This window comes from Neodiprion virginianus, chromosome 3 (assembly GCF_021901495.1).
Source record: "Neodiprion virginianus isolate iyNeoVirg1 chromosome 3, iyNeoVirg1.1, whole genome shotgun sequence".
In the NCBI taxonomy this organism is placed as follows: Eukaryota; Metazoa; Arthropoda; class Insecta; order Hymenoptera; family Diprionidae; genus Neodiprion; species Neodiprion virginianus.
The window spans coordinates 36,755,566-36,782,314 of NC_060879.1; the positions used below are offsets into that span (position 1 = coordinate 36,755,566).

Sequence of the window (26,749 nt, forward strand, 5' to 3'; positions counted from 1 at the left end):
ACCTGGGAAATACGTCTAATGCCCGCAAAGCTAGCTTTCTTTCCTTCTCTCTCCACCTTCGAAAGTCACTAAACCGAGGAATAATACGGGGAGCGCGAAGGATTTTCACGTTATTTTCATTCCCTCGGCGACGCTTTGCTCCTGTTTTGCCCCTTCGACTATTCATTCGACGATGACTATATCTTTGCCGAAATATTACGAGTGGTATGTGCACGGAGAAAATAAAGGAACAGATTCTGCTCGAAATTGCAGAAAGAGAGACACGGCAGGTTTTTTAGTAAAGTATACTTCGCGAAATGCAGAACTTACTCTACAAAAGTATTGAAAATTATTGTGTGCTGACTAAATTTGCTGTATTTTATAGCAAAAAATACAGCCGACAAAAGCGTTGTTCAAAAAAAGTTTTAATGCGTCCCTCTTTTCCTGCAATTTTTTGTAAAATCTGCACTTCTTCTTCTTCTTCTTCTTCTTCGTGTGCATGTTGCAGCACTGCAGCAAGCTCGATTTATATAATATTGTAAACTTCAAATCTGTTTCAATGGATTCTGGATCGAGTATGCCGTGTAATTTTCTACAGTACAGTATTCATCCGCTCAACCCGGAGTTACACTTTCGCTTTGGATGTTGCTCGCGGTAATATTATTAGCAGAGTTTACAGGCGAATTTACCGTTAACAATGTTATAAAGCCTGAATACACGCAACAACTTTTCCTCTGCTTGATGGTATAACTCTGCGATGAATAGTCTGGTTGAACGTTAATTAGTATATTTTCAGTAATATTCAGTATATTTGAGTAACTCACTCCGACTGCTCAATGTCTTTCGTGTTCTCTTGTTATTTTAAAAAGTCATATATAGGGCTGAAAACGACCAAATTATCGATAATCTCAATCTGAAGAATATTCCATCTTAATCTCTAAAACTAAGAGTTGAACGAAAATTGTTGATCCGGAAACTTACTCAACTTTCTGAACGTCGCCACCTGCAGAGGCGAGCTGCAGCTGATATAACTAGCAGAATCTGCAATCCATCACGATCGTAGATCAGTTTAATAACTCGTAGTTTGAACTTTGCAACGAGGAACTCTATATTAGTCCGTGAGTAAGATTGATGCGTAAATAATGCAATGAAAATTGCACTAGGGCTGGGAACAAGGAACCGAAACTATGTTTAAAAATCACCTTTTTTACCACTGCACATCATAGATCCCAGCCTTCGAATTATTCACGTCCATCGGCACGGGTCGATCGCATCGAAACGGCAAATGCACAAATACGAGTAATGAATTCGAATGTGCTAAAGATCTGCAGGCACAAGTTGGAGATTCCCTATAGATGCACATTGTTGGATATTCATTTGGCTGAGTGCGCTTCTCGATTCTACACAGCGGCGCTATATACGTGCTCGAATGAGGCTATGTTTGCACGAACTTGAGGGTTGTAAATTGACGTTCAGTAGGTAGTTTAAAGTTCGAATCGATGCTTGGCTTTGCTACAATAGAAACGATGGGTTAAAAAACGAACACGGAAACTCGGAACGTGCTGAGAGGTCCGGATTTTACGAAGAAACGTTGCTGTTCCGCGGTTTCGCGATGTTCAGTTCTAAAATCGCGCTTCGTTGTTTAAGTACGTAAACAATCACCCCGTTGGTTATTTACACTTCGAAGATTACTTCTATTCCTCGATCGTAATAAATTAAAGTTGTCTCTGCGGCAGGTCGTGGGACTTTTATTTATTTGCCTCGGTATTGAGAAAGGACGTATAAAATTAATATCGCAAGTTGTTTCGGAATCTAGAAAGTCGGAGGCACCACCCTGAAGACGATATAATTAGTAAACATAGATTTATGATAGCGAGCACATGTGTTCGCGTTATCCCCCTTTATTGATTGGGGAGGATGTTCGACCCTGGAAGACATTGCGAACCCAAGTTTATTGCTAAATATATTTTACGAGAGGGCATTAAAGCACGTAGGTTCCTATACCTGTTAAAGCTCTATACCCGTGTCGCTGCGGCGATGCGCGGAGCTCCGAAACGGCCCAACACACAGGCGGTCCCCTCTTATTCTTTCCGAAGTCGTTTCGCGAGACGTTTTAATCGCAGTCTAAGAAAACAACTTGTACACCTCCTAGACCCGAAGAAGTTGGTAGGTATAAGCCGAGCGCCTCGTATTCGACTTTCGATAAGATAACGCGCCGCGGCCCAATTCTACGGGATTTTATCTCCGCGCGGCATCGTGCAAACAATGATCGCAAAACTTTGCCGCTCGATTATTCCCGCAGTTGTAAAAAGGCTCATGATATACAGTAGGAATTAATTATACAATCGAACGTTGAGCCGAGGCTGAGCTGAATTATACTTCGCGAAGTAGAATCCCTCACCGCAACTACCAATCGAACGTTATATCCAATCGCTTGATCCAAATTGTCTGGCATTTGCGGTAACGGTTACAAATCTAATTTTCGACTCGGGACAGCCGCGCGGTAGAGAAAAATTCCAACGCTATTTTTTGCGCTGATATAAACCGAGCGGAATTCACCATTTACCAGCGACTCCGTCGGATGTCCACGAAATTGCGCCTCGATGACAGCCGCTATTTTTTATTGGATAGAGTTCTAACGTTGTAAGTACCGAGTGTTCGAAGATAAGAGACCGATTCAAGTCCGATACGTAATTTATTCAACGCTCTCACGGGACCTTTGCGAAGGCATAAAAATACCCCTGGTAGCATCCAACGTGCAATCGGCGGATTGAAATTACATTTAAACAGGACGCTGCTGACTGACAGCTGCATTTGAGAGAATTTATTACTGAGCTGGTTTTTTCCTAGGGTTCGTAACGCCCGAGCATTGTCTTGACGAGGTAAGAAGATATACGGAAATCAAACGTACCGTCTGAATTGCGTCGAGGTAATCAGGTTTCGGGCCTTCGATCGTCCGTCCGAATTTGCCGATTGTCGCGAGAATCGGGGGTGAAAACTGAATCGAATTTCGTCGCTCGTCGTCAGTGTAGATAAATTTCTTTCACCCCAGTCGCATATCGCGTGCGGTTAGAAGAGAACTATAATCCGCATCGGGCATTCTCGCTATTGAATTTCAATCCGTTCCTCATCCACTCACGATCCTAGGTCACGAAACTCTCCTGAAAGTCAATCGCGAAGTACGTGTTGCGCAAAAAGCACCGAGAACATAACCGACACCTTTCTCGACTTATTCCTGCGGAGTATGCAGCGAACGACTTCGTGTCACGAGACGTGAGCCATTTGGATATTAAAAAATTCACACTGCAACGTTGCGCGGTTCGGAATAGATGAATGAAGCTGTCCTGTTCGCTGTGCAATCTTCACTTTAATCCCAGCTGTGCGTACAACACTGTCGTCCAACACCCAGTTACATTTACGTACGGCTCCTTAAAGTTTCCAGATGAATATCGGTGACCCGCTATTTCCAGATTATTTGTCGTCACCTTAACTCGACTGTAACAGCAGCCATGCTGGGAAAAGTTACCTGCAAGGTTCATAAGCGCTATTACTTATCGTCGAAAGGTATTCACTGTATTTTTGCGAGAGTCGGCTATGATAGACGTCGAGTTGTTCGCGTCGTTGGTGATTTTTCACATTCGGCAGCTGAATGCATGATATACTTCATCGCTCATAATTTGAGGTTACTTTACACTTCAGTCTTGAAAGATTTTCGAAAAAATCAGTTGGCGATATTTCGATAGATAGCGCAAAAATTGATTCAAAGATAAAGTAGAAGAGGAAAAAAATAAATTTGCGGCAAGGACCAGTAAAATGATACCTCAACAAATTTAGCATTTCATCGACAAAAAATATGTTGCGTTTGTTCAATGGTATAACGTTAGTTGGTATTAAATATGATTTCTTGGACGCAAGTTTAAAAATGTGATAGAAATCGCTTGCGTAAATAAACTTGTCAGCCAAACATACAATTTTGTACACATACTAATATAAATATATAATAATTTAAGTTCATTTTACGCCTTCATCCAGTATCGAATAAAGATAACTATGGTATGAAATATGTAACCGTGTGCAAATAAATAATCACTATTTATTATATCCATATCTTTGCTTACATGCACATGTAGATAATAATTAACACAGTACCACCTCTACAGCATATCTATATCACGTGTTTCTGAGCAGATGTAGATGTGATTCATATCCAGATTCTGCGTATTGGTGACCGACATTAGTATTTCGTCTAAAAATAACCCAAACAAGAATAACTCAAGATAAAAATAACCCATGAGAAAAAATTAACGAAACATGTAATTACAATAAATTAAATTAAATTTCAAGTTTGATATTTTTGTTATGAGTTCTTTTTGTTTGAATTGTTATTTCTGAGCCGTCTGGTCCTGTAGCTTCGATATCTTTTCTTCACCATACATCGGAGTTAGCATACGCTGAGTTGAATTGTTTCCGGGACTGAAAAAGTACGGTTCTAGAATTTGAAACTTGCTATTCAAGTGATTTGTACAGTTTTTCTCATCCAATTTCTAACTTTCAGTAATATGTACATAGATATATTTTTACCCAGACCTTGTACATATATACGTATATACACAAACAAAAACAAATTTTATTTGGGTTCGTATTGTTTTTAAAAGATGGGCGATAATTGAATGCTATCTCGAATCCACATTTAATGAGTTTTTTTTTTGTACAATTTGAATTTCGTAAATTCATAGTTTTACGAATTTATGAACAGTAACATGAAAACCGCTATTTTATATATATATATTACTGAAAGTGAAAAATGGGCTAAGAAAAACTGTACAAATCACTTGAATAGCAAGTTTGAAACTCCAGAACCGTACTCTTTCAATCCTGGGTGAAATTCAACTTGGCATATCGGAACTCCGACGTAGGAGGAAGAAAAAAATGAGGGTCGACAGTCAAGCAACACATTTTAATACCTCACCCTGACACTTGCGCGGAATATATTTCCTTATACGCGCAGAATATATACATACATCATACACACGCTTATAACTATAAAAGGCGTTATCGAAACTTCGATGACAAATGTACTCTCCGATTTTTCCCTTTTTTTTTTTTTTTTTCATTTTTTCATAAACAGCGGGAAGTTTGTCAAAATCGGGAAAACAATTGTCCACGCGGTGGATTCTTCAAATAAATTAAAAACGTTTAATTTATTTAAAGAATCCACCGCGTGGACAATTGTTTTCCCAATTTTAATAAACATTTTTAACGAGCTGTTCAAACTCCGTTGACAATGGATCGTCGATTCTCAATTCCTTTTCTTGTTGGTTTCATTTTTAGTCAAGTCGTTCGCCTCGGACGTTATTCCGACTTTCTTCACGAGCAAATTGAGCGCTTTCAAGAGGCGTTTAACGGCAAAAACTGCAACGAATAGAACGGCCAGTCCGGCCAGAGAAAAGAAACCGATTACATCCAGGAGATGGTACTGGTACCAGGACAAATTGGCGGACGCGCTTCGCAGGAAAGGCCGACCTTTGCCCCTCGCCACGTACTCGGCCCACCAAACGGCCGTTTCCAAAGCGGATGCTGGCCGGTCTCTGTAGGCCTCGGAAACTGCCCGAGCGTTCCTGCGGTAGCTGGAAATGAAATAAAACAAAAATTTTACCATACTGCAGGCTGAAGAGGGCGGGATTTCAGAGGTGAGAGTTCAAAACGGAAAGAGGGCAATTCAACATTTTCAACTAATTAAAAATTCTCCCAATCTTCTCGTTCCTCGGAGCGCAATTAGTGGGAGTACATAACGTGTTATGTACACCATGCATATAATATATACCTGTGTATATATATATATATATACTGTGTATATATAATGCAGCGAGTGTCGAGTTCGGAAGTATACACAGTCACAGCAATATCTCTCAACTTGCAAATTGCTTCCCAATTTCCAAGCTCCGTCCCCTCAAGTAATTCAAAAATACTTTATTTACAATTCCGCGAGTTGAGGTAAAAATCCAGGAAAGAAAAAGAAGTACAGAAGCTAAGGAATCATGCTTTCTTTTCTAATAAATATTAAATTTCTTCCAACTCTTTTTGCGATGTAATTTACCCAACGAAAACACCAGAGGTCAAATATTGCGATTGCTTACGGATTGTAGCAGCTGCGTATAATTGCGCTAATACGTCGCATGTAATATTTTCGCGAACATCGTTCAGCGACTGTTACACAGTTGGCCACTTGTTTAAGCGACGTGGAACCGAAATTCGCATGCATTGCTGGATTTTGGCAGTATAATATATACGGTACATTTAATTTCGTTTGTTACATACGCTTCACGCATTCGCGTCACCGAGCCATTGTACTATAAGTAGGACATTCGGCATCGGGGCATTATTCCGAAAGCACGGCGGTCGAGTCGCACAATTTGGAGAGCTTTATGGATAAGGGAGGTAGAGAGAGAGAGCGCTAAATTATCGAGAGAAAATACACGGTGTATGATCGATATTTATTTTCCCACCTTACGCTACAAAACACCGTATTTCCGCTTCTCCTTCTTACTCTGTTATTCATCGATTCCTTATGTATTAAGTATACGTCATGCGAATCGATTTTCAACAGGTTATGATTTATACAAGAGACAATTTATAGGCGGGACATTTTTCGAAGCTTAAAAAAAAAAAAAAAAAAACGGACAACCTTTACGGCCCTGCATAATAAAATCATATAAGTTATCGGAATTGGTGAAACAGCCAACGCCGTCCTTGGTAAATTGTCGTTCCTTTTGCGTCAGACGATCGTATGATCAAATTTTTCAAATATTTTATTTCAGAGTAGCTGGACGGTCGACGCGCGCTTTTTGGTTCGTTGAAAAGAGGGCAACACGTGGCGGTAAAAGTGTATCGCGTTTCAGGAGCCTCGGGATATGTAACCGACACCGCTACGAAGAGCCCAGCATCGATATTCCATTATATCCATTACGGCATGTGACACTAAATATTTCTTCATAATTGCGCAGGCAGAAGAATTTCGCGAGTCTGGCTTTCAGCTTGGGATCTTCGAGATCGGAGATTATCCCAAATGAAACATACGGGATGAAATATTCAAATTTTTTATACCTCGAGTCGTGGCGCGAAGAAAGTTAAGAAAACCGTCAACTTTAGACTCGAAGACGAAGGACTGCGAAATGCGGAACGGCGCATACAACGCAACGGAAAATACCTTCTTGCCACACTTTGAGTATTGTATGGTTTGAAATCAGCATAAGGCACAATGCATAAAACATTCCGTTTCACGGAACGTACAAAGGCAAAGTAGCAAGGTGTGTACAAAACCGCGGATAAGCTTAGCATCTCACTTTTTCGTTCACGGGCCTAAAACCGCTCCGATGAAAGAAAAAATGCTGAAGGCTGAAGCGCTGATCCTCTCGCTCTGAAAACACAGTGCAAAAATGATAACTCGAGAGCCGAATGAACGTCGAGTTTGCGTATATTTTGCGGGTGCTTTTTACTCACGCGATTTATTCGATACACTCTCTCTCTCTCTCTCTCTCTCTCTCTCTCTTTTTCTCTTTCTCTGTCTTCTGTTTTTCCAGCTTCACGTAATCATTTCCATAAGGAAACACGCATCGTCACGGGAAAACGAGGCTATTGGATAAGGAAGAAAAAGAAGACTCGAGCATTCCTGATATTTATCCAGACATATATTAGGGGATAAAATGTCGAACGCTGGGGGCGAGTCGAATACGCTGTAACGGAGACACGAAACTGAAACGTATTTCCTCATCTTGACGTACTTAATTTATTTGCTCCAAATCACTGAAGCGGCAGACGAACGATACAGTATATTTTTCATACGAGTATTTACGCTTTATCAAACCAGCTGTACTTGAATCGAAATATGCGAACGGGAACGAAAGAGAAATTTTTTGCGAAAAACGCTTTTACCCGTCTTGGATTTTCGTCGCTTCAACGCAGAGTTTGCAAAAGCTCGACTGGAGAACGCGATCACAAAAATTTTCGAAGTACTGCCCTACCTTTCCGGAATTTCTTAATAACGTAGTTTTATTACGGCTGTTCGTCACAATCTCTTCAAACGTAATCAGGTAAAGGCCAGACGAAATATAATCTCAGAGACCCTGCTTCTCACTGTTGTTGAATGCAGTCGAAGTGAAGTCGCCTGTTGTCGCAAGATGCAGTCCGCAGTCCTTTCAAATCTTCTCGAGCATTTTGCAATCGCGTTATTCCCGGTGAAATTCTTTTGTTTGCGATATTACGCCACGGCTATCCTGGACGTTTTTTTCTTGAGCTTGATTTTTTGGACGAAAATTGTGTAAGTACGACAAAAATAGGGATACGTCAGAGCTGTGTTTAAATCGTAGTCTGAAAAATCACACTTTTTTGCAAAACACGACTCTTATTCTACTCAAACAGTGAAATCAGACCAAGTACAAAACCTGAAAGCTAAGGAAAACCTAATCAAAGGTTTTCTGAAAAACTATCGACTTCACTTGCTCACTTTCTAATTATGAGATTGTTGTTTCCGATCTCAGAAATTTCGGAACACATCCCATAGAAAATAACTGTCACATAACTAAGCCTGTACTTTCCCCATTTGTCAAACGTAACTGGGACTGGAATAATAGCTTCAACACGAAATAGGATTGAGCTAAGGGTATGATATTAGCGATCCTCTGAAAGCGGTTGTTCATAACAAAGATTTGCTCGGTGGAAGGCCTAACAATACGAGCTAAGGAATGCCAGGCATTCCTATTGTTTAATAAGAACGCGGAATCCGAGGGAGATTCAGCTGCATCCAAAAGAGAAAGAGAGTGACTGACAAAGAAAATTTATTAAGCTAAAGCTGAATGAACCAAACGTCTAGAACCATGTACAGCAAAACCGACAGATGAATCACAAGAAGTGCAAAGTAAACGTACAGTAAATTAAAATGAGAATGCTGTAAACCAACACAATAAGAGACTGACATAAACATAATATTGAGAGTACGTAAAAAACAGTTCAAAATAATTATGAAAATAATGATATCAAACAAACATAATCGGCTCACTCTCATTTCCACGCACACATATCGAGAAGCATACCAAATATAAAATAATACTGCAAACATAAATATCTCACATGCAATCTCCAAACAATGCGATGGACGAGTGTCCTAAAAATAAAAATAAGCATAGGATAAGATAAATACGTGAAGAACAAAATCAAGCGGCTCACTGTCATTTCACAATGATGTATACAGAGAAGCGTACCAAAATAACAAGAGAGAGAGAGAGAGAGAGTTTCACCGTAAGTCTTTAGTTCCGTCGAAAATTAGGGGTACCGAAAGTTTTGAGCTTTCTACGATTAACCGCGACCCTCGTTTCGCACGCGGGTTTCGGGCCCCGATTCGCCTCGACCACCAGACCTATATCGGTCCAGAGCACACAATTTACCAATCACTAGCCTCGATTATCCGTGTTTACCTCTGCACGTCGCGAATCAACTGAATCCAGGTGTTTGCGCCCGGGTTCAATTCGGCGGTCGACAGAGCCTACATAATTATTTCGAATTAACCCCTGCAGGCACTCATCTCTCTGAAAGAGTTTCCGCGCACACTCAATTTCCACTGACTTTTAACACGTTTTTTATCGTACACCTTGTTTCGAAATTTCTGAGCACTGCGCGGTGCAAAAGCTAAGACTCGTTCAGCAGGAAAACTTCTTTTAATCAAATGTTTAACAAACATTAGTCATTCTCTTGTACTATGGACAGTTTTCTCCGCGAACGAACGAGTTTTCATCATCGTCTCATTTTTGCTTTCTGCTAGTTATTACCGATATTTTCTCTCTCTCTCTCTCTTTGTTACACTTTTTCATTCTTTAATTTGACCTCAACCTACCGACAACCACAGCGATACAAGCTCGTCTGGAACTGGTCCAAATCCGTCGGTGGTAATCATGCTAGATCTGACATATCCCGCGAAGGATGTGAGAGTAATCGATACCCTCAGAGATCTCAAATCCGTGGAGAAATATCGCGTTTCGTATACATTTGGGGTGCTTCTCGCCCAGTCACAGACGTTTGCAGAATTTGATGGAGCAATGGCGAGATCGGAGATCAGTGAAGCCGGAGGAAGGAATGATGTTCTTGTATTTCCATTAATCAACGACAGGGGAGGAGAGATTCGATCGAGCGAAACAATATAACGATATAGAATGTTGTCTTCTCGGTAAAAGTTTCGCGATATTTTCCCTCGAATCGCTCACGCCCCGCGGCATTGGCGGTCAGAGCATGATGAAATTTATGTGTTTTGATAATGCGGATAGAGGGATGGGCCAAGGTACAATATAATACGTAATCTATTGATTATATTGTATTATCATCGACGCTCTTCAACCGGACGTACCATAAATTTTTATTTTCCCTTTTCGTCCTTCTTCAACAGTATTTCTTTCTTTCTTTCTTTCCTTCTCTTTTTCTTCCTTCCTTTCTTTCTTTATTCGTCGATTAATCCAAGGAACTGGAACCTTACACCTAAAACTCTAACTCACTGTGTCATCGACAGACTGCAAGCTGCTGCTTTTTCTTTCTCTCCCCTGAGAAAGCCCGCCATTGTTTCCGCGTATTATAACGCAGAGCTGCGAGGGTCCCGAAAAACTGTTGAAAGCCGCCGAAAGCGTATGTAGTTCGGTGTTGAAACGGAGAATTTTGCAAATTTGAAACACTGCTTGTAACAAAAAAGCTCGTACATTGCAATTTACCTGAGAATTTAATACGAGTAACAATTATAGATGGCATATTTGTGATTTACATTATTATGATTCATAACTCGCTTGATTCAACTTGAAAGTGAGTTATAAGTCCTTAGATCGTAGAACACACCTACAGGAAAAATTTATGACCCATAAAGTGTGCAGGAATCTAGACGAGGTTCAAGATAAGCCGTGAATTTGAATAAGAAAATTAGCTCAAATTGAATTAGAGTGAATTAATATTTACATTGTTTTTACATGTGTCCAGTAAATAACACGGCTGAATTTCACATCGAGCAAAGAATGAAAGTAAACAGGAAAATATCGCGTGCAGGATTATAACCGCGACGGAGTTAGAAAATCGCGAGTCATTTCTCGCTCTCGTTTCGCCGGCGCAAATTATGGACGAATAAAATCGTTCAAGGATCAACTAGCCGCTGCTGACTCCGAGGTTCTTATTCCTGGCTTCCTACTCGACTCTCTTGGCTCTCGGTTCGAGTATTCCTCTAACGACGGCCATGACTAGTGGCTTTTTCCCATTGTACCAGCTCGATACAACAAAGCCGTACGTTACAGGAGGCAACTAGACATTCGTTTTGCGATACAGCGAATATAGAAGAATAAACAACAATAGCCGGGGTTGCGGTTGTATATTGTTCGAAAATGCACCGCGCTTTCCTCTCTGGAGAATATTCTGGAAGACTTTCCTAGGATTAGAATAATTTATTCTACGATTTCTGACTCGCCAGTTTATCCCGTGTCCGCGAACCGACGATGAAAATTTTTGCGAACGTAAGCCGTGCTCTTTGGATTACACGCATCGACCGTCACGTGCGCGGCTGGTGAGGAAAATTGGCACGTGAAATGGGAATAAAAAAGGAAAGTTGCCTCATCGAACGTTTCAATTTTTAATAACGGATAACGGATTGTGATCAACGCTAACCGCGCAAATCACTGTATGCGAAATGGTAAAAAATTACCCTTGGAAATGATATTTCGCTCGTCCTCGATGCTTCGTGTGCAAAAATTGTGCCAAATTTAATACGTGATTCAAAAACGGTCTATACGCGTAATCAATGTTTGTTATTCAAAAATATCTGGATGTTAATCATAACGAAAGGGTTTAATGAGGATTTCCAACGAGACTATTTTCTGCTCGCTGCGGAACTGTCGTCGCGTTTCATTCGACTGCACATTTAAATCTACTTCTTTATTCGGAAATAAAGAATTGCAAGAGTTTCCATGCTTATCACAGCGGTCAATATGAAAAGAATACTTGTCTATTGTGAATACAAGGCCTACGTATATTCAAACAGGTGTGTTGTAGCAAGAAAATTGTAGGCAATCTTACAAATTGATTCATCGAAGCGACACGCTGGCCCGGAAGTACATTTCGGGCGGAATGGCAGGCGAAATATTGAAATTTGTCACGATTACACATGTTCGATAAATATTAGAGCTGAATACTCGCATTGATTGATAGACTCTTGTTACTCCTATTATTATTGTAATTTTCACATACAGAAATGGAACTTGGATTCGATACAACGCTTTCGTATAATATTGATGATATTTTGGTAGGCTTTCGATTAACGAAATTCGGGTCAAACACAATATTGCAACCCTTGTACAGGCTCGAGGCTCCAATCCAATTAGATTTTTAATAAAAGTTTACCCATCATGCTTCGCGAGTCACGTTCCAGTTGTGTCCCAACGGGTTAAGAAAAACTCAACTTCCGTACGTGAGGTGAACTCCTTCTCTTTTCTGTTTTTCTCCGCTTCCAATACTTGACGTCTATTTGATCTCTACCTTTCATTCGTAAGGTATAAAAGTATATAACATAGGTACGTACGAAAGGTACGCCAAGGTCACATATCACATTCTTGATATGATATCAAAAACGCAATATTAAAAATCTTGGTACGGCAAAATGAAAACGTGCGTAAATTATATGCGTGATTGATGATCGGTGAGTTTTTCGATTCCATCTGCCAGGCTGCAATATTGTGATTCATGCAATTTTTTCATATTCGTATCGCGAATTTGCTAACGAAAATAAATCGCCGTTTTAATTTGATATACGTTTCTCCATATACACCTGCACAAACTTTTTATCTGCCGAAAAATATCTCCAGCCTGTGCCATTTGAATATCTGATAAATTCATTCATCACGACTGATATCATCCGAGCGATATATGCGTGATTTTAATTTCCGACGTTTTGGGGTTGTAAACAATGAAGTAACATTCTATAGTTCTCAGGCTATAAAATAAAAAATATCCATATAAAACGTATACATCCACCGGGGTAGGTAAAAAAGTTTTATTTCATGTATTTAAACGTGATATTACATCGTTGGAGGCAAACAATAATAACAATAATAACAATAATGCTAATAACCCCTGTGACGGATGCAGAAAACTCAGTCAACAAGAGAGCGGATGAAGAAAATTAATACAAAGTGTGGAACTTTGTCCATCAGACGATTTTTTGCGTATAATATACATACCTATGTATGTGTAATATGTATATACATTTTATCGGCTGCTGGAGTTCTTTCGTCCTTATCGTTAGTATTCTTTTTGTTCGTTGGGTAATCGAGAAGTTATTTCAATGACAAACAAGTCAATCTATACGAACGACTCTTTTCCAATTTCCGAAGACTTTTCTGCCTCCCCTAATATTTTATTCTTATACATATGTGTGTGTGTGTCATGGGAAGAGTAAGACACAAGCCGCGAAAATCCACGGCAAGAGTGTACCTTGTTACACTCAATAACGTTGCAGTCACGACAGCCGATGGAAAAATACCCGCGTTTATTAAAAGTTTATTACGAATGATTCAATCGCTCCCTGATTCTATTGTTAAATTCCTGCGGTGTATATTTCGTTACGGACATTTCGCTCGTTAATACACTGCGCACTGCGTCAAATTGACGAGGCGGAATATAATGAGGATAAATTGGTTACAGGCTCAAGACGAAAGGAGCTTGTAGCCGTGGGATGAACAAGCGGCAGAATGAAAGACGAAGCTGTTGTATAAGTCGAATTAGTTAGGTATAATTGAATGAAAAATCGTTGAAGTTAACCTGTTTTACATCACGTTCAATTTCTTACTTTGATCTTATTTTTAATTTCCATTCCGCAAATTATATACGTATTCAGAAATATTTTTCGCACACAAACATTTCTCCCGGAGACAGGTGTAATATAACATACTGGCACAGTGATAAAAGTTTGATCGATTTTTCAAGCATATCGCATAATTATTTCGAACAAATTTCTACAGTTTATTTTTGTCAATTTCCATCGAATATGATAATTGAACCGCAACATATTGGCTTGACGAATTTTGATACCTGAGACGAATGGAAAATTATTTCGTATAAATTGTGTGTTAAAGTTATTGTAATGATTAGTTTAGTTGCGAGTAATAATACTTCGGTCCGTTTGATAATTGTAGGACAACATGCGGTAGATATAGAAAAACAAACACAAGTAATTCGCGAATTAAATCGCGCGGACAAGTTTCCGCAGACTTTTATACACCGTTTGCTATAAAGCAAAGGGATGATTTCTGCCCGGCGTGGAATCGCTCAGTTCTTCGGCCGTTTTCAGTGGAATTGAACGGCTTTCCGTTGCCAAGCCGCGGAGAGCAAAAGTCAAGCCCGGGAAAATATTATTATTGAGAAATTTTCTTTTTCCATCTGACAACCGGGATAAAGGGCCGGCAAACTAAATTCTGCAAAGCGTATTGTGTCCGCCCGCACGAGAAGATCAATGATCGCGTAGTGTTTTCGCTCTAGCACCAATCTAACCAGAGGCCACAAATATCCAGACCGAATAAGTATTCCGGTTCCAAGGGGGCGGAAATCTTGGCGACGCAACACGATACATAAAAATGTCCCTTCCATCGATTCTAAATTATCGCTTGCCGTGACGTAACCCATTCCTGATCCTCTCTTTTTCGAAATTTTTCGAGCTTTTGCCTCTGCGTCGTGGACATCGACCGCCGAGGGAAATTTCTTTATATGTATAAAGAAAACATTGCGTGATGATTTTTCTCATGCTTGGTCAATTCTGCATAAACCGTCGGGTGAATTACCTCAGCTGTAGATTCGGAACTGAGGCAGAACACTCTGGGAATTGCTAGGCTTACTTATTGTTAGTACTTCGGTTATTATTAGTCCTGGTCTCACTCAGAAGTCTGTATATAGCCTCACTCCGTTAGCGGGAAACGAGGTCCTCAGCGTAAATATCCGTATACACCTTGAGTCCAGCCTGTCATCGTAAGAAGGAGAGTGAGAGCGAAACGGCGAGGGAGGTAGAAGATGGCGTAGGAGAGAAAGAGAGAGAAAGGGAGAGAGAGACGGGCAGGGAAGCAAGGCACGTGTAACAACCGTCTGGAGTCGATACAACGGAGGTTCGTGCCACGGCATTTCTGGTAACTCGCGGAGAGTGGTATACCCCCGGCCCGAAGTAGTGGAAGAAAGGGGATGAAAGTAACGATAATGGCGGGAGAAAACGCAGTAAGAATTACTCTGTGCGGTCGGGACGAGGATGGGGGATAAATGGAATGCGATGGGATGGAGATGGCTCGGATGGAAGAATAAATAAATATAGGGTGTGAAGAAGATGAATTCTTCAAAAGCGGCACGGCCTTCTCCTCATCTTCCTCCTTCAGTTTTACGTGTTACGAGCTCGCCGCAAAGCCAGCCGATTTAAACTACTTCGGTCCCGCAACTGGGTCTGCCAAGATTTTTACCCCCGGCGTATTTCCGGTGCCAAAGTCATTGCGGGGGCGGAAATATTTATCGTTGCACAAATTGCTGCCCGATCAAACTGTCTTGAGGTCATGCATTGCCGTTGTATCGTTAAATTTTATCGAGGAATGATCGATTCGATGAATCGATGAATCGTTACCGTATTATTGAGGAGGATGAAACGCAACTGCGGTGTTGAAGAGGTGATTTGGCTACTCTTACCAGTATCCTTCAATTCTGATAATGGCTCATAATAGTCGGTTTTATCAGTGAAACGAAACTCGTTGTATTGACGTACACGCTTCGTCATCTCCTCCGTATCAATAATACCGACAACATATACAATATACGTGCAGTATTTGAAGAGATTCATACAACGACTCCAATACGCTGATAGGGCTTGGTTTAATTCCTCGGTAGCGGATTTTACCAGCTTAATAACGATTACTCATTAGCTAATTAGGAACATTAGCCGATGTGATTAAATTCAAGTTTTTTCCTAACCCGACTAAATGACAAGAAATTTTTCTTCCAGTTTTCAGCGTCGTAGAAGTTCTGTCATTTGGGTACCTGAAGTCTAAGATCCGACAAGTAGTTACGACATCGGTGCAACCGGCGTGCCTCGGAGTCGCCTGCAGAGGTAATCTGCGCACCGAAAACAACTGTCAAAGAGTAAATCGGGACGATAGTAGTAGTTGCAGATTTACAACCGAGGATTGGAATTGAAGCTAATTTACTCGAAGGTTGTCGGAGAGGGGATCGCCCGTCTCTATGCCGAGCTGGTATATATACTTGGGCCAAACTCCGGTGGCTGTTACTCCTGGCAGACAGTGCGCAGAAATGTCGAGTCCGCGTTATATACCTATATACATAGATCCGCACGTCTTCTCCCGCAAATAAATTTCCAAAGACGTCACGGTGCGAGAGGCGGAGAGAAGAAGAGAAGAGAAGGTGTGCGGCGGTGGCCAGGCGCGTAGTTACGTATAATACAGGCGTTTATACCGACGGGTAACGAAACGGGACGAAGGAGACTCGTGACGGTGAGAGGGTGAGGAGGGTGGAGAGACGATAAAGGAGAGAGGAGAGGGGCGGAAGCGAACAACAGGGCAATAAAGAAGGGTGTCAGGTAGCGCAGCTGGGGGCTGGGGAGGAAAGTAGAGAAGGAACGAAGGTTGAAAGTCCCCCGAAACCTCCGTGCGCAGTACGTTATCCTTCACCCGTAACCGAAGGAGAGCGAACGGGGCCCCTCTTTACAAACTACCCAAACTTTGACTATCAATAGCAGTCTTACGGAGAAGCGTACTCTTGTAATGTAATGTAGCCAGAGTTGGCCAACGTCCCTGGCATATTTAGGACCGTCAATGGATCGGAAGCTGCATAGCTGCATTAAACCGAATCATCTAATTCCGTTTCCGCTAACGAATACCATCCGTTCGCCGCATATTTTATACAGCAATTTTAACCAGATTCCAGAAAATCGATATTATTCAGCGACGACGCCGATCAAAGAATATATTTTTTTTTATAATTACCATCACCGCAAAGATTCGCCGAAACAATTATCCTAATGAAATTGAGTGATCCTTAAAAAGCTTCACAAAATTTCTACAACCATCTACAATCATGGAGAACGTTTTTTCCTCCCCCCCACGATTCCACTTCCCTTATTATTAGCGTTACATTGCGTGGTCGCAATACATGCATGGCCATTTTCCGAAGGTTCTTAATTTGTTTACCACCGCGGTTCAGCCGTTGTATTATATCTGATCGTCGGCGATACCGGTACGAATATCCCAAGAGAGATGAAAACCGTGACTGAAAGTAACGCCGCGAGCTAAACGGAAATTTATTTTCCCGCGAGGGAATTCCGCCAGCCACCGATCGCGTGCTGAACTATTTTCAATAACCTGCAAGTCTGCGGTTTTTGCATCACGTTCGGTCCCCCTGGGAGACCTGGTGGTTGCGCTGCGAACGAAACGAATTATCGTGATTCTTGTTTCAAACCCGATAAACCGTTCGTCGGATGCCAGTAATTAACTATTGAATAGCACTCAAATGGCCGACCCACTCGACGTTTTTTACACTCGCGAATAAAACCCCCGTGAATTGTCTGCCTTTTTTCCGATGCGAACTGGAATAATTTTCAGCAGCGTAAATTCGCATGACCCCAAAACTTGATGAAAGATAAATTCGAATTTTTAACTTCATCTTCGCATTGTGCAAGGAAATGATGGGAGGATATGAAAACGGCACCCGAGTCATAAAATATTGACGCATCGCCCGAATTCACGTGAAACTATACGGTTGACCCTAAGTAAATAAATTTCCTGTCTGAACAAGTTGCCCATGGTCCCGTTCGTTGAACAACGCGGTCATATTAAAATGGTTCAGGGAAACGTAAACATTTGAAGTACGAAATTAGTCGCCATTCCTTGCAGAGGAGTAGTGGGTGAAGTTTCAACGAGGATCAAAATCGCGCTAGTCGGCCCCCGTCTTTTTCCACGACGCTTTTCAAATCAGCCCGCGAGCTTCTCGATGCTTACGAAACTTGGAGTTAAGGATGAGGCAATTCCGTCCTAAACGTAACTCGTAGACATCGGAAACCCTCATCGAGATCCCGTCGGAGCGAGAAACTGTTAAATTCAATCTGGCAGCGGTGCAGCACTTCGACATTGACTTTTGCTCGCAATTTCCGACGTTCCGCTGCGGGACTGCAGCGTCCGTGAAATATGTCAGCAAATTGAACCTGCAAGTGTCAGGATCGTCACAGACAACCGTGTGATATAAAACCGTCTTTAAAGTTACGTCTCCATCCGTTGTCTTCATCTTTTAATCATAATTTCTTTCTCTGACGAGCACGGAAACTCAGTGGCAGAAATATGTTTTATTTTTCTGTTGTTTTATTTCATCCCCGCTGGATTATATGTATCATTGCATCGGGAGTTTGTGAATAATGCAGCTTTTAATTCAACCTAGCGGTAGCACGACTTTACGATGTATGTATGGGTAGAGCTGCGTGGGCGATCGTTTCTTGCGCGATTAAATTTTTACATGGGTTGGCGAAATTTCCCATGTGGGCGTGCACCCTGGACCAGAGCCAGAACTCCGAAATAACCCTGGAACTGTCCCGAAACTTATACTCGAACCACGAAACCTTCGCCCTCGACGAACCAACTCGACCGAGTTCTGCCGTACGGGGAATTTTATCCCCATATGCCGTGCGTTTCACTCTTTTTGGGGCGGAAAAAAAATGTCTGCGGAATCTGCGGTAAATATTACCCTTCACACTACCACGTACTTACCTGCCACATTGAAAATAGAAAATATTCACCCCGATACCGAGTGAGATTTCATCGCGAGCGAACAAAAGAAATCAAGCACCCAGTTTTTTATCGTCCAAGTAATGAAAAACTAGCCCTACTCGAGGCAATTCAGCGTCCTTTCTCACGGCAATGATCCTTCCGTCTCCGTATGTGTGAGCTCGATACAGAAGGATGGCTGACTCGCGCCTCTGCCCACGCTGATTTTCGACGATCTCTTTTCTACGCACGTGCTTCCACGTGAATCCTCCAAGCATTTCGTCTCTCTCATTTTTTAACCCCCGTCGGTTTGTACCGTCAGTACGGTGCTCAACTCTCGACAAAAACATCGGCAAAGACTCTCGAGCTTGCGAGTATTCGTTTCTAGAATTGCAATTCCGCCGCAAACGTTGCATTCAACGTCGTTCGATGTTAATTGATCGGCAGCACAGGATCAGGGATTCGTCCTAACGAAGAGTGCTTGTCTCAGTCAATTGCCATCAAACATAAACAGTGGCCAAATTCATCTCCCCAAAAAAAGTGTAACCTCGTTTCAACCTTAAGAATATTCAATGTTATACCTATTCCATCATCTGCGGTAATACGATGTGAAATTGTTCACCCACGCACTGAGACAGCGAGAAAAAACAGCCAAGTTAAACCCAAGGATCACGTGACTGCGTACTGTAGTATATAATATATACCTTCGACCTTTAATATAATATAATACCTTCGTTCCGAAGTTAGCACAATTTCTTCCCAAATTCCCTTCGCAGCACAGCTTGCACGCAAATTACGGTTGTACTCTCATGTATTATCGAACGTTACAATATCACGTGTATGGTGAAATGATTCGACGACACGTGTCAGATTATGAAGTCCTGCGTCCATAGTCCGGGCAAGTATAAATCATCGCTGTTTATTCACGATGTGCGAAATAGTTCATTAGCCTGTGATAATGTGAATTTGATAGGCGAATGTTCTGTCATTTCGAAAATACGAGATTCGTTTAATTTCGGAACGGACCGTAGATGTATAACAATCGGAACTCACCTCGGATTGTTCAGTATCTCGTTAAGGGCGCCGGTGAGGGTGTCCACCGTGATATCTTCGTACTGGAGTATTATCGCAGCGCCTCTCGCTTCGGCTGCTTTAGCGTTACCGTGCTGGTCGCCGAACATCGGAACCGCGACTATCGGAACCCCGACGTAAATCGCTTCCGAAAGTCCCAAAAGTCCCGCGTGAGCCAGGAAACCTTTGACGTTTGGATGAGCTGCAGTGAGAAGAGAAAAAAAGAAAATAGACTTTCGAGTCGTTTCGCATTCGGTAATATAATCTTCATCAGGAATGAAGCGAAGTCATGCATAGGACACGGATTCGTCTTGGTTATAACGGCAATTGATCAGGAGTCTGCGGAGGTGGAGTAAAAATTAGAGATGCTGACATAATTCCTTTGATGTCTCGAGGGCCTGATCAACGCCCCATCGACGTGTCGCGGATGCCGAGTAGACAAGAGAGACATGCATAAGTTGATCAAAGCTCGATCATCTCGTTCCCTACATTTTTATTACACTCTATTACTTATGCATTCGCGTCGTCGTGAGGAAATAGTAATACAAGTCTGCAGTAGAGCTGATCAATGAAATTGAAGACAATTTAATACACCGAGATCTGGACGTTTGAATAAAGCACCCTCGCTATCAATTTCGAGAGGAATGTAGAACGGGATATGAAATATATCGTTATCCTGTCGCTGACTTACTGGAAAAAGCTCATTTTACAATCGTGTAAGCCGTGCTCTGCGCCGTTATTCCATGTTTCGTATTCGATGTAAACGGAGACGAATTCTTTTCACAAGATGTAATCGGTTCGGTATTATTAACGGCGTTCCGTGTCGGTCGAGTGCTTGTGCCGCAGTTGTTTTCAACAGTCTGGGAATAACTTTGTCGTTATTAATTGGAGGGTATGATATGAAATTTCTGCATCGTGGTATAAGGCCACCGTTAGGGTTTAAGCTGGTCGTTTGTTCGACATTAATAGGGGCACGAAGTGTGCTTTAAAAGAGGTTAAACACCGAGACGCGAGGAAATGTCTGCAGGTGGATGAAAACAGGTGATTTCAAGAAACACGAGGAACCAGGAGCGAAGGGGATCGCGAAATGAGATAATAAAATGAGAGAGACGCGATTCGACTCGCGCGGTGAACACCGTACATTTTCTACCCTGCAGCTGCCTTTAGTCGTATAACTTTGGCGGGATTACCTGCCTGCCCTGAATGTAAAACTACAATATCGATTAAACCTGAACGAGCTGTAGTGTTACTCCAGCCAAGTTCGGCGGAGGTGTGGACACACACCGGCTGTTTGCTCGTTTCGGTTTATGGTATAATACTCCGGATATGGCTCCGGGGCCAGAGAAGAAACCCGACGCGGGTCAGCCGCCAGCTATGTCACCGAGTCACGAGCTGCAATATTGATTTTTGCACAACCGGTCGCCCATAAATATATATTAACTTTGCCAGAATATTATCCCGTCATCGTACGTCTCGTGTAAATTTGTAATAAATATCAATTTCCTCCTCATTTCTGTCGTCCAAAAGTTCATTGAAAAACCTAAGCCTCCGATTGTTTAGTTTTCTTTGTTTGTTTTTTTTTCCCCAACATTTGTTTTCCAATCATCGAACAAATTACAGTTAGGATATCGAAACACTTGACTCGATGTAAATATCTCATCCGAATTATATATGGATTATCTGTTATTATACTTTATACTTTACATCCAGGATACTTGTAGAAACGATAGAAGTTGTCTCTTGTCGGTATGGAGTTGTAATATGCAGGTATGTACAAGATAACTGTACAGCGTTATCTCGTGGCATTTGCAAAAACAAGCGCAACCTATCGTCAGTAGACAACTTAGTATCGAGCCAATAACTTAGCTTACGATTAATCGCGTACACACGTTGAAAAACAAATTTTCTGGTTGTTAAAATAAATGCAATTAGTGCAGATTGTTTGGAAAAAAAATAAATATTTGGCCTGTCACAATTTAGATGCAATTACTGGAGATCAGGTGAAACATGATTAGGTATATGTATACGGCTTTAATCCGAATTACAAATTTGTCGTAATCGATGACAAATTCGTCATTAAGTCTACTTGATTGGCAAAATTTTATTAATCTTCTGTTTGCAGATCGTCGAATAATGGTTATACGCGGATAAGCCGTGAAGAAATAATCGTTTGCTCGTGACTATTTATTCAACCTGTATAAAGTAAATAAAATTCTATGTTCGCACCGAAATGGAACATTGACAGAAGCTGAGCATGAAATTTAACGCCATACCGAAGGTAAAACGTAATTTTCTCGAAGGACATAAATCTCGCTAGGATACCGTTCCATGTATGCGAGCTAAAGTTGTTAATAGGATTGAAAATTTGCGTAGGTATAGAAATGTCGATTCGCAGAGTGAAAATTAATAATTTTCATCCCTGAGGTATATACGGCGTCGAGTTTGACGTTAGATAAATGATTTATGATTTCATTAGGCCGTCGGTTGTAAGTCGCGGGCGCAATTAAAGTTACTTTTCAGCTGAACCGCAAAACTGGTTGCCCAGCCGAGCTTACATAAACTCACAAAGTATCGTCAAGCGCGATTTTCACTCAAACAGTCTACCAAGTATATTATGTATGTAACATTTTGGCAAGCGGGCTTAAACCGCTCAAACGAATTCCAATTTCTAGTCTCACAACTCTACAACTTCTGACGCACGAAATTTAATGAACAGAGCCTCGTCTTTCCGCCGCACACTTATTATATTACCGTTTGTCTTTAACGGTCGGTTAAATCGACAGCTGAATATTAATTGCCGAGCCTTTCACCGCCCGCGATGCTTTCAATTGGTGGTGACAACCCTTTTATTCGAACTTACAAACGAAGCTCGTCAATCATCCGATCACCCACCGACCGTTACAAAGTTATCAAATCATCGCTTCTGTATCGTTACGCCGGAAATCCATAACTTCGCGTCAGCCGATCTCATGCTCTCCGCACTAATTGATTTTCACGCTGCTCGATCTCGTGCGGGGAACTGGAAGACGGAAAATCTGATCCAAATGCCGAAGATTACAATGATGAAACGGAAGAAACGATGATCGAAAGTTAATTAAAATCACTGCCGTTATCGCTGTACTCATTGTCAGTGATTGCTGAAATTCCCGTTGCAATTAACTGGAACCTGGTTGAAACAATCGCCTCGGTTTTCACCGTGGTAAAAAGGCGGCAGACCACATACAATAAATACGTCTCGAGTCCATCTGATCTGAAAGTATCTCACGTAAAAAGTTGGGTCACAAGGGGTCATCCACCTGACATATCGAAGTTCCGGTTTAGCAGACGTCGCGACCTTTGTCGACCGGAATCGAACACATCAAAGCCGGAAAGTCGTCTCCGCAGCAGTGGTAAGCCTCGAACACGTGATAATTTGCTCGAATCAATATCGACTTGGAAGACCTTCGGTTTCAAAGCCTCGCGCTAATATCGTGAGTTAGGCATGTTTGGTTAGGGTAGCTTAGCTCGAGGTCGGCGCGAACGCGCGACGGTTTCTGGCGTCGGGATTGCAACTAAACTAACACAGTTTGCAACACGGTTTAAGGGTAAAGTTTGACGCCACGTCACGTCCGGGCGCTAGGAAAGCGTCAAGCGGTAAACCGCGGTGTCATCCCGTAGTGTCATTACTGTAATTACCGCCCGGCCACCCCCTTCCCCTCGCCGCTTTCCACCTAGACGACATTTTCCACCACGTTGGAATTTCAATCGCAATGCAAGGGGGCACAATCGATACCCTGCGCGTGTCTGCCACACACACGCAAACACACATACACACGTCACTATGGGTGCATCAAGTGCGTCTCTTTCTCCACGTTTGCGGTTCGTTTAGTTTAATTTCATGTTCACTAAACACCATTACTCGAAACCAATGGATTACAATCGGTGCACTCATCGTAAAGTAATTGCTTCTGAATGATTTACAACTCTCTTCCAACAACTGTATCGTTCGTTGAATTCTCGAGAAAAAAGAAATATCGTTTAAAGTCTGATTAATCCATAATCTGTTATGACTGATTAGAAGGATTCCTAAAAAGATATATGTATAGTACTTTTATCGCTGCAATTTCCATTGTGATGTAGATTCTGACTAATTGCGAACTCCGGCTGCCGGAATGCGAAGCCAACACATAGGTATGGATCTACAGATTCTGTTGATTTGAATAACCGCAGTTTTAGGTTGTTTTTCATACCAAAAACTGTTGTGATGACAGTATGATAACTGTACATTTGTTTACGCGACCCAGTGAAGTTAAGTATCAAAAAGTCTATCCAAATATTCACTTGCTAGTAAACGTTCTACCGCTGAATTTCACAAAAAAAAAAAACACCACGTGCAAAGATGAATTGCGTTCACAAACGTGCTGGCCACGCAGTGTAGAGTTCAATGCCATTACGACCCGGTGACAAGCGCTAGTCCTGCCACATAGATATATTATCCTATTTATATAACGGTACGCATTTAGAATTGGCCCAGTTGACCCGAGTGAATGTAACATTTTAAAGGTCATTGTGTCTTTGAACCGAGTGTCAAGCAACTTCATGCAAGAAGCGTTATGAAAAAAAAACATGTCTAATAACTTACACAAAACGTCGAACTGCGGTAACCATTGCCGGGTCATCAGGTTTTTCGGCTTGTTGGGCAGGTCGTCGTTCTCCCATTTCCAAAGAACCTTCTGTTTCAGCCTCCCAAGCGCCTCGACGATTGTCGCCAGTGTTTCATTTGGCATCGACGACGCTCTCACCATCGAACCCCAGCTGAAGTATAGCACGCCATGCTCCGCGGAGTCCAGAAAATCTTGTAAATCTTTGGGCAATGGCTTGGCGCCGCGAATATGCACTCCACCGATCTCGACCACACTTGGACTGAGCGGCCTTGCACCGTGTAGGCTAAAGTGCGTGTTCACCATCAGGGCTGTCATGTTGTTCGCAATATCTTGAAGCGGAGGAACTCCGGGGCCAAAAGTCTCCTCCACCAGCGATTGCATTGGTCTTGTGAATATCAGATCGTAGGCGATCTGTTCAGCCACGATCCAAAAAGTGTTCATGACTCGTTCGAAGAAGGTCATACTCGGCGAAACAGAGTGAAACAGACCAGGAATGTAGCTTGGATTATCGGGGTTGTTTAAACGATTGTTTACCCAGGGTATGATCGCGTGGGACGAGAGTCCTATGAACGGAGCTTTGAACTTGTGCACGAAACCGAGGAAGCAGTCGGTGTTGAACGACTCCGTCAAAATGAGATCGAATTTTTCATCCGACTTGAGAAACTCCTTGACAGCGGTGGTTCTTAGCGCACTATAGCAGGCTATCTCAGCCATATTGTGGAGCATTTTCAGCTCGGAGACAATGTAAAATATCGAATGATCGAGTTTCGTCAGGTCAATGACGTTCAGGAATATCGCCGTCGAGTCACCCAAGCTTATGTCCCTGTAGTTCGGGATCCTGTCCTTCCGCGGAAAGAAAGAAAGGACCGTAACGTTGTGCCCTCGGTGGGCCAGCTCCTCGAGGATCGGTAAAAATACGTCGAAGTGACTCTTTCCCAGGTGCCCGAACACCCCGAGGATGTTGAACCTTTCCCTTATTTCCTCACATTCGCACGAACTCACCACGCACCCGGTGACTATCACGAATAGGCACAACAGTTTAGCGCTGCAGCTCTTCATCTTATCATGCACTTTGAGACGCGTCGTTGGCTGAGCATCGGTGCGGCAGAACCGCTCTGGTCCAGTACAAGCTCAATGCTCGACTGAGGTCAATTATCGTCTGGCAAACCGTCGCAGACTCTGCTGTCGAGTACTTTTCAGGAGGGCCCTGTAGCCTCCCCCCCACCCGCACTATTCGGTAATCGGTTGTTATTCGTTATCCGACGACGACTTCTATCGGCGAAACTTCGTCATAACGTGTAAATAACTTCGATCTTCATTATCAGCCGCGTCGCGCTCAATAACGATAATAATTACACACCTACAACCAAACCGAGCAGATTTTGAATTGTAAATTTTTGCCTCACTTGTCGCTTCTTGTACGGAACACAATCGACGACCGTTATTATTTCTTTTTTATCGCGAAACAACGAGTTCCGTGGAATATTTAACCTATCAGAAATCCTTGTATCTAGTCGATGAACGTATATAATTACTTGTAACCGGAGTTGTGCTGTATCATCTTTCTTCCCCTCGTCAGATTCGCGTTACGTGCTACTCGGCCATAGGTATATCTTATTGCGAACTGAATAGTTTCGGTCTCTCTCTTCAAGCTACGGCACTGGCATTGTTCAGCTGTTACGCAACTGACCCCGCACATGGAGGTTCTTATATTAGCATCAGTGAAGTCAGTGTAGAGTGTCGATTGCCAAGTCTTAGGAAGTCGTCGAACCGAAAGTACTCCGAAGTTTCAATCGCGAAAAAAAATTGTCTGACATAGTAGGTTTTAAGTACACTCAACTAAGGGACACCATGAATTTTTCAAACCAAATTATGACCACGCCCAAGTTTCGACAATCAAATCGCATTTTCCAGGTGAAACTTGGACTCAATTATGACGTTTTTTCTTCACAGCAGCATCAAATTCAAGGATGAGTCAACGCTACGAGTAACATGTGACACGAAAAATGATACAATTTATATCGAAGAACGCGGTTCACGTACTGGACACCGGATCGTGCCATGTACAGCTAAATTGATTCTTTGATGATCTGGACTTTGAAGATTGAGATTGAGGGTGCGTGACGCGACATATCAGGGGATATAGAGGGATGAAGTGGTTATCGGAAAAGTTCACTGTCTTTAGCTCATTGAACCAATAAGTCTTAAAAAGGACCAGCATTGTTAGGCCCGGAACCTTCCAGCGCGATAGGT

The 26,749-nt window shown here is 42.1% G+C and overlaps 1 protein-coding gene across 1 annotated transcript; it reads right to left on the reverse strand.

Moving 5' to 3' along the window:
• Positions 1 to 4,052: 4,052 nt before the first annotated feature.
• Positions 4,053 to 25,984, reverse strand: LOC124300292 (UDP-glycosyltransferase UGT5-like). The gene is made up of 4 exons (XM_046754232.1): positions 24,475 to 25,984; positions 19,836 to 20,055; positions 5,178 to 5,606; positions 4,053 to 5,117 (listed from the first exon to the last, which is right to left on the reverse strand). Exons 1-3 carry the CDS (start codon positions 25,553 to 25,555, stop codon positions 5,279 to 5,281), a joined length of 1,629 nt encoding a protein of 542 aa, XP_046610188.1. The 5' UTR covers positions 25,556 to 25,984; the 3' UTR covers positions 4,053 to 5,117; positions 5,178 to 5,278.
• Positions 25,985 to 26,749: the final 765 nt, after the last annotated feature.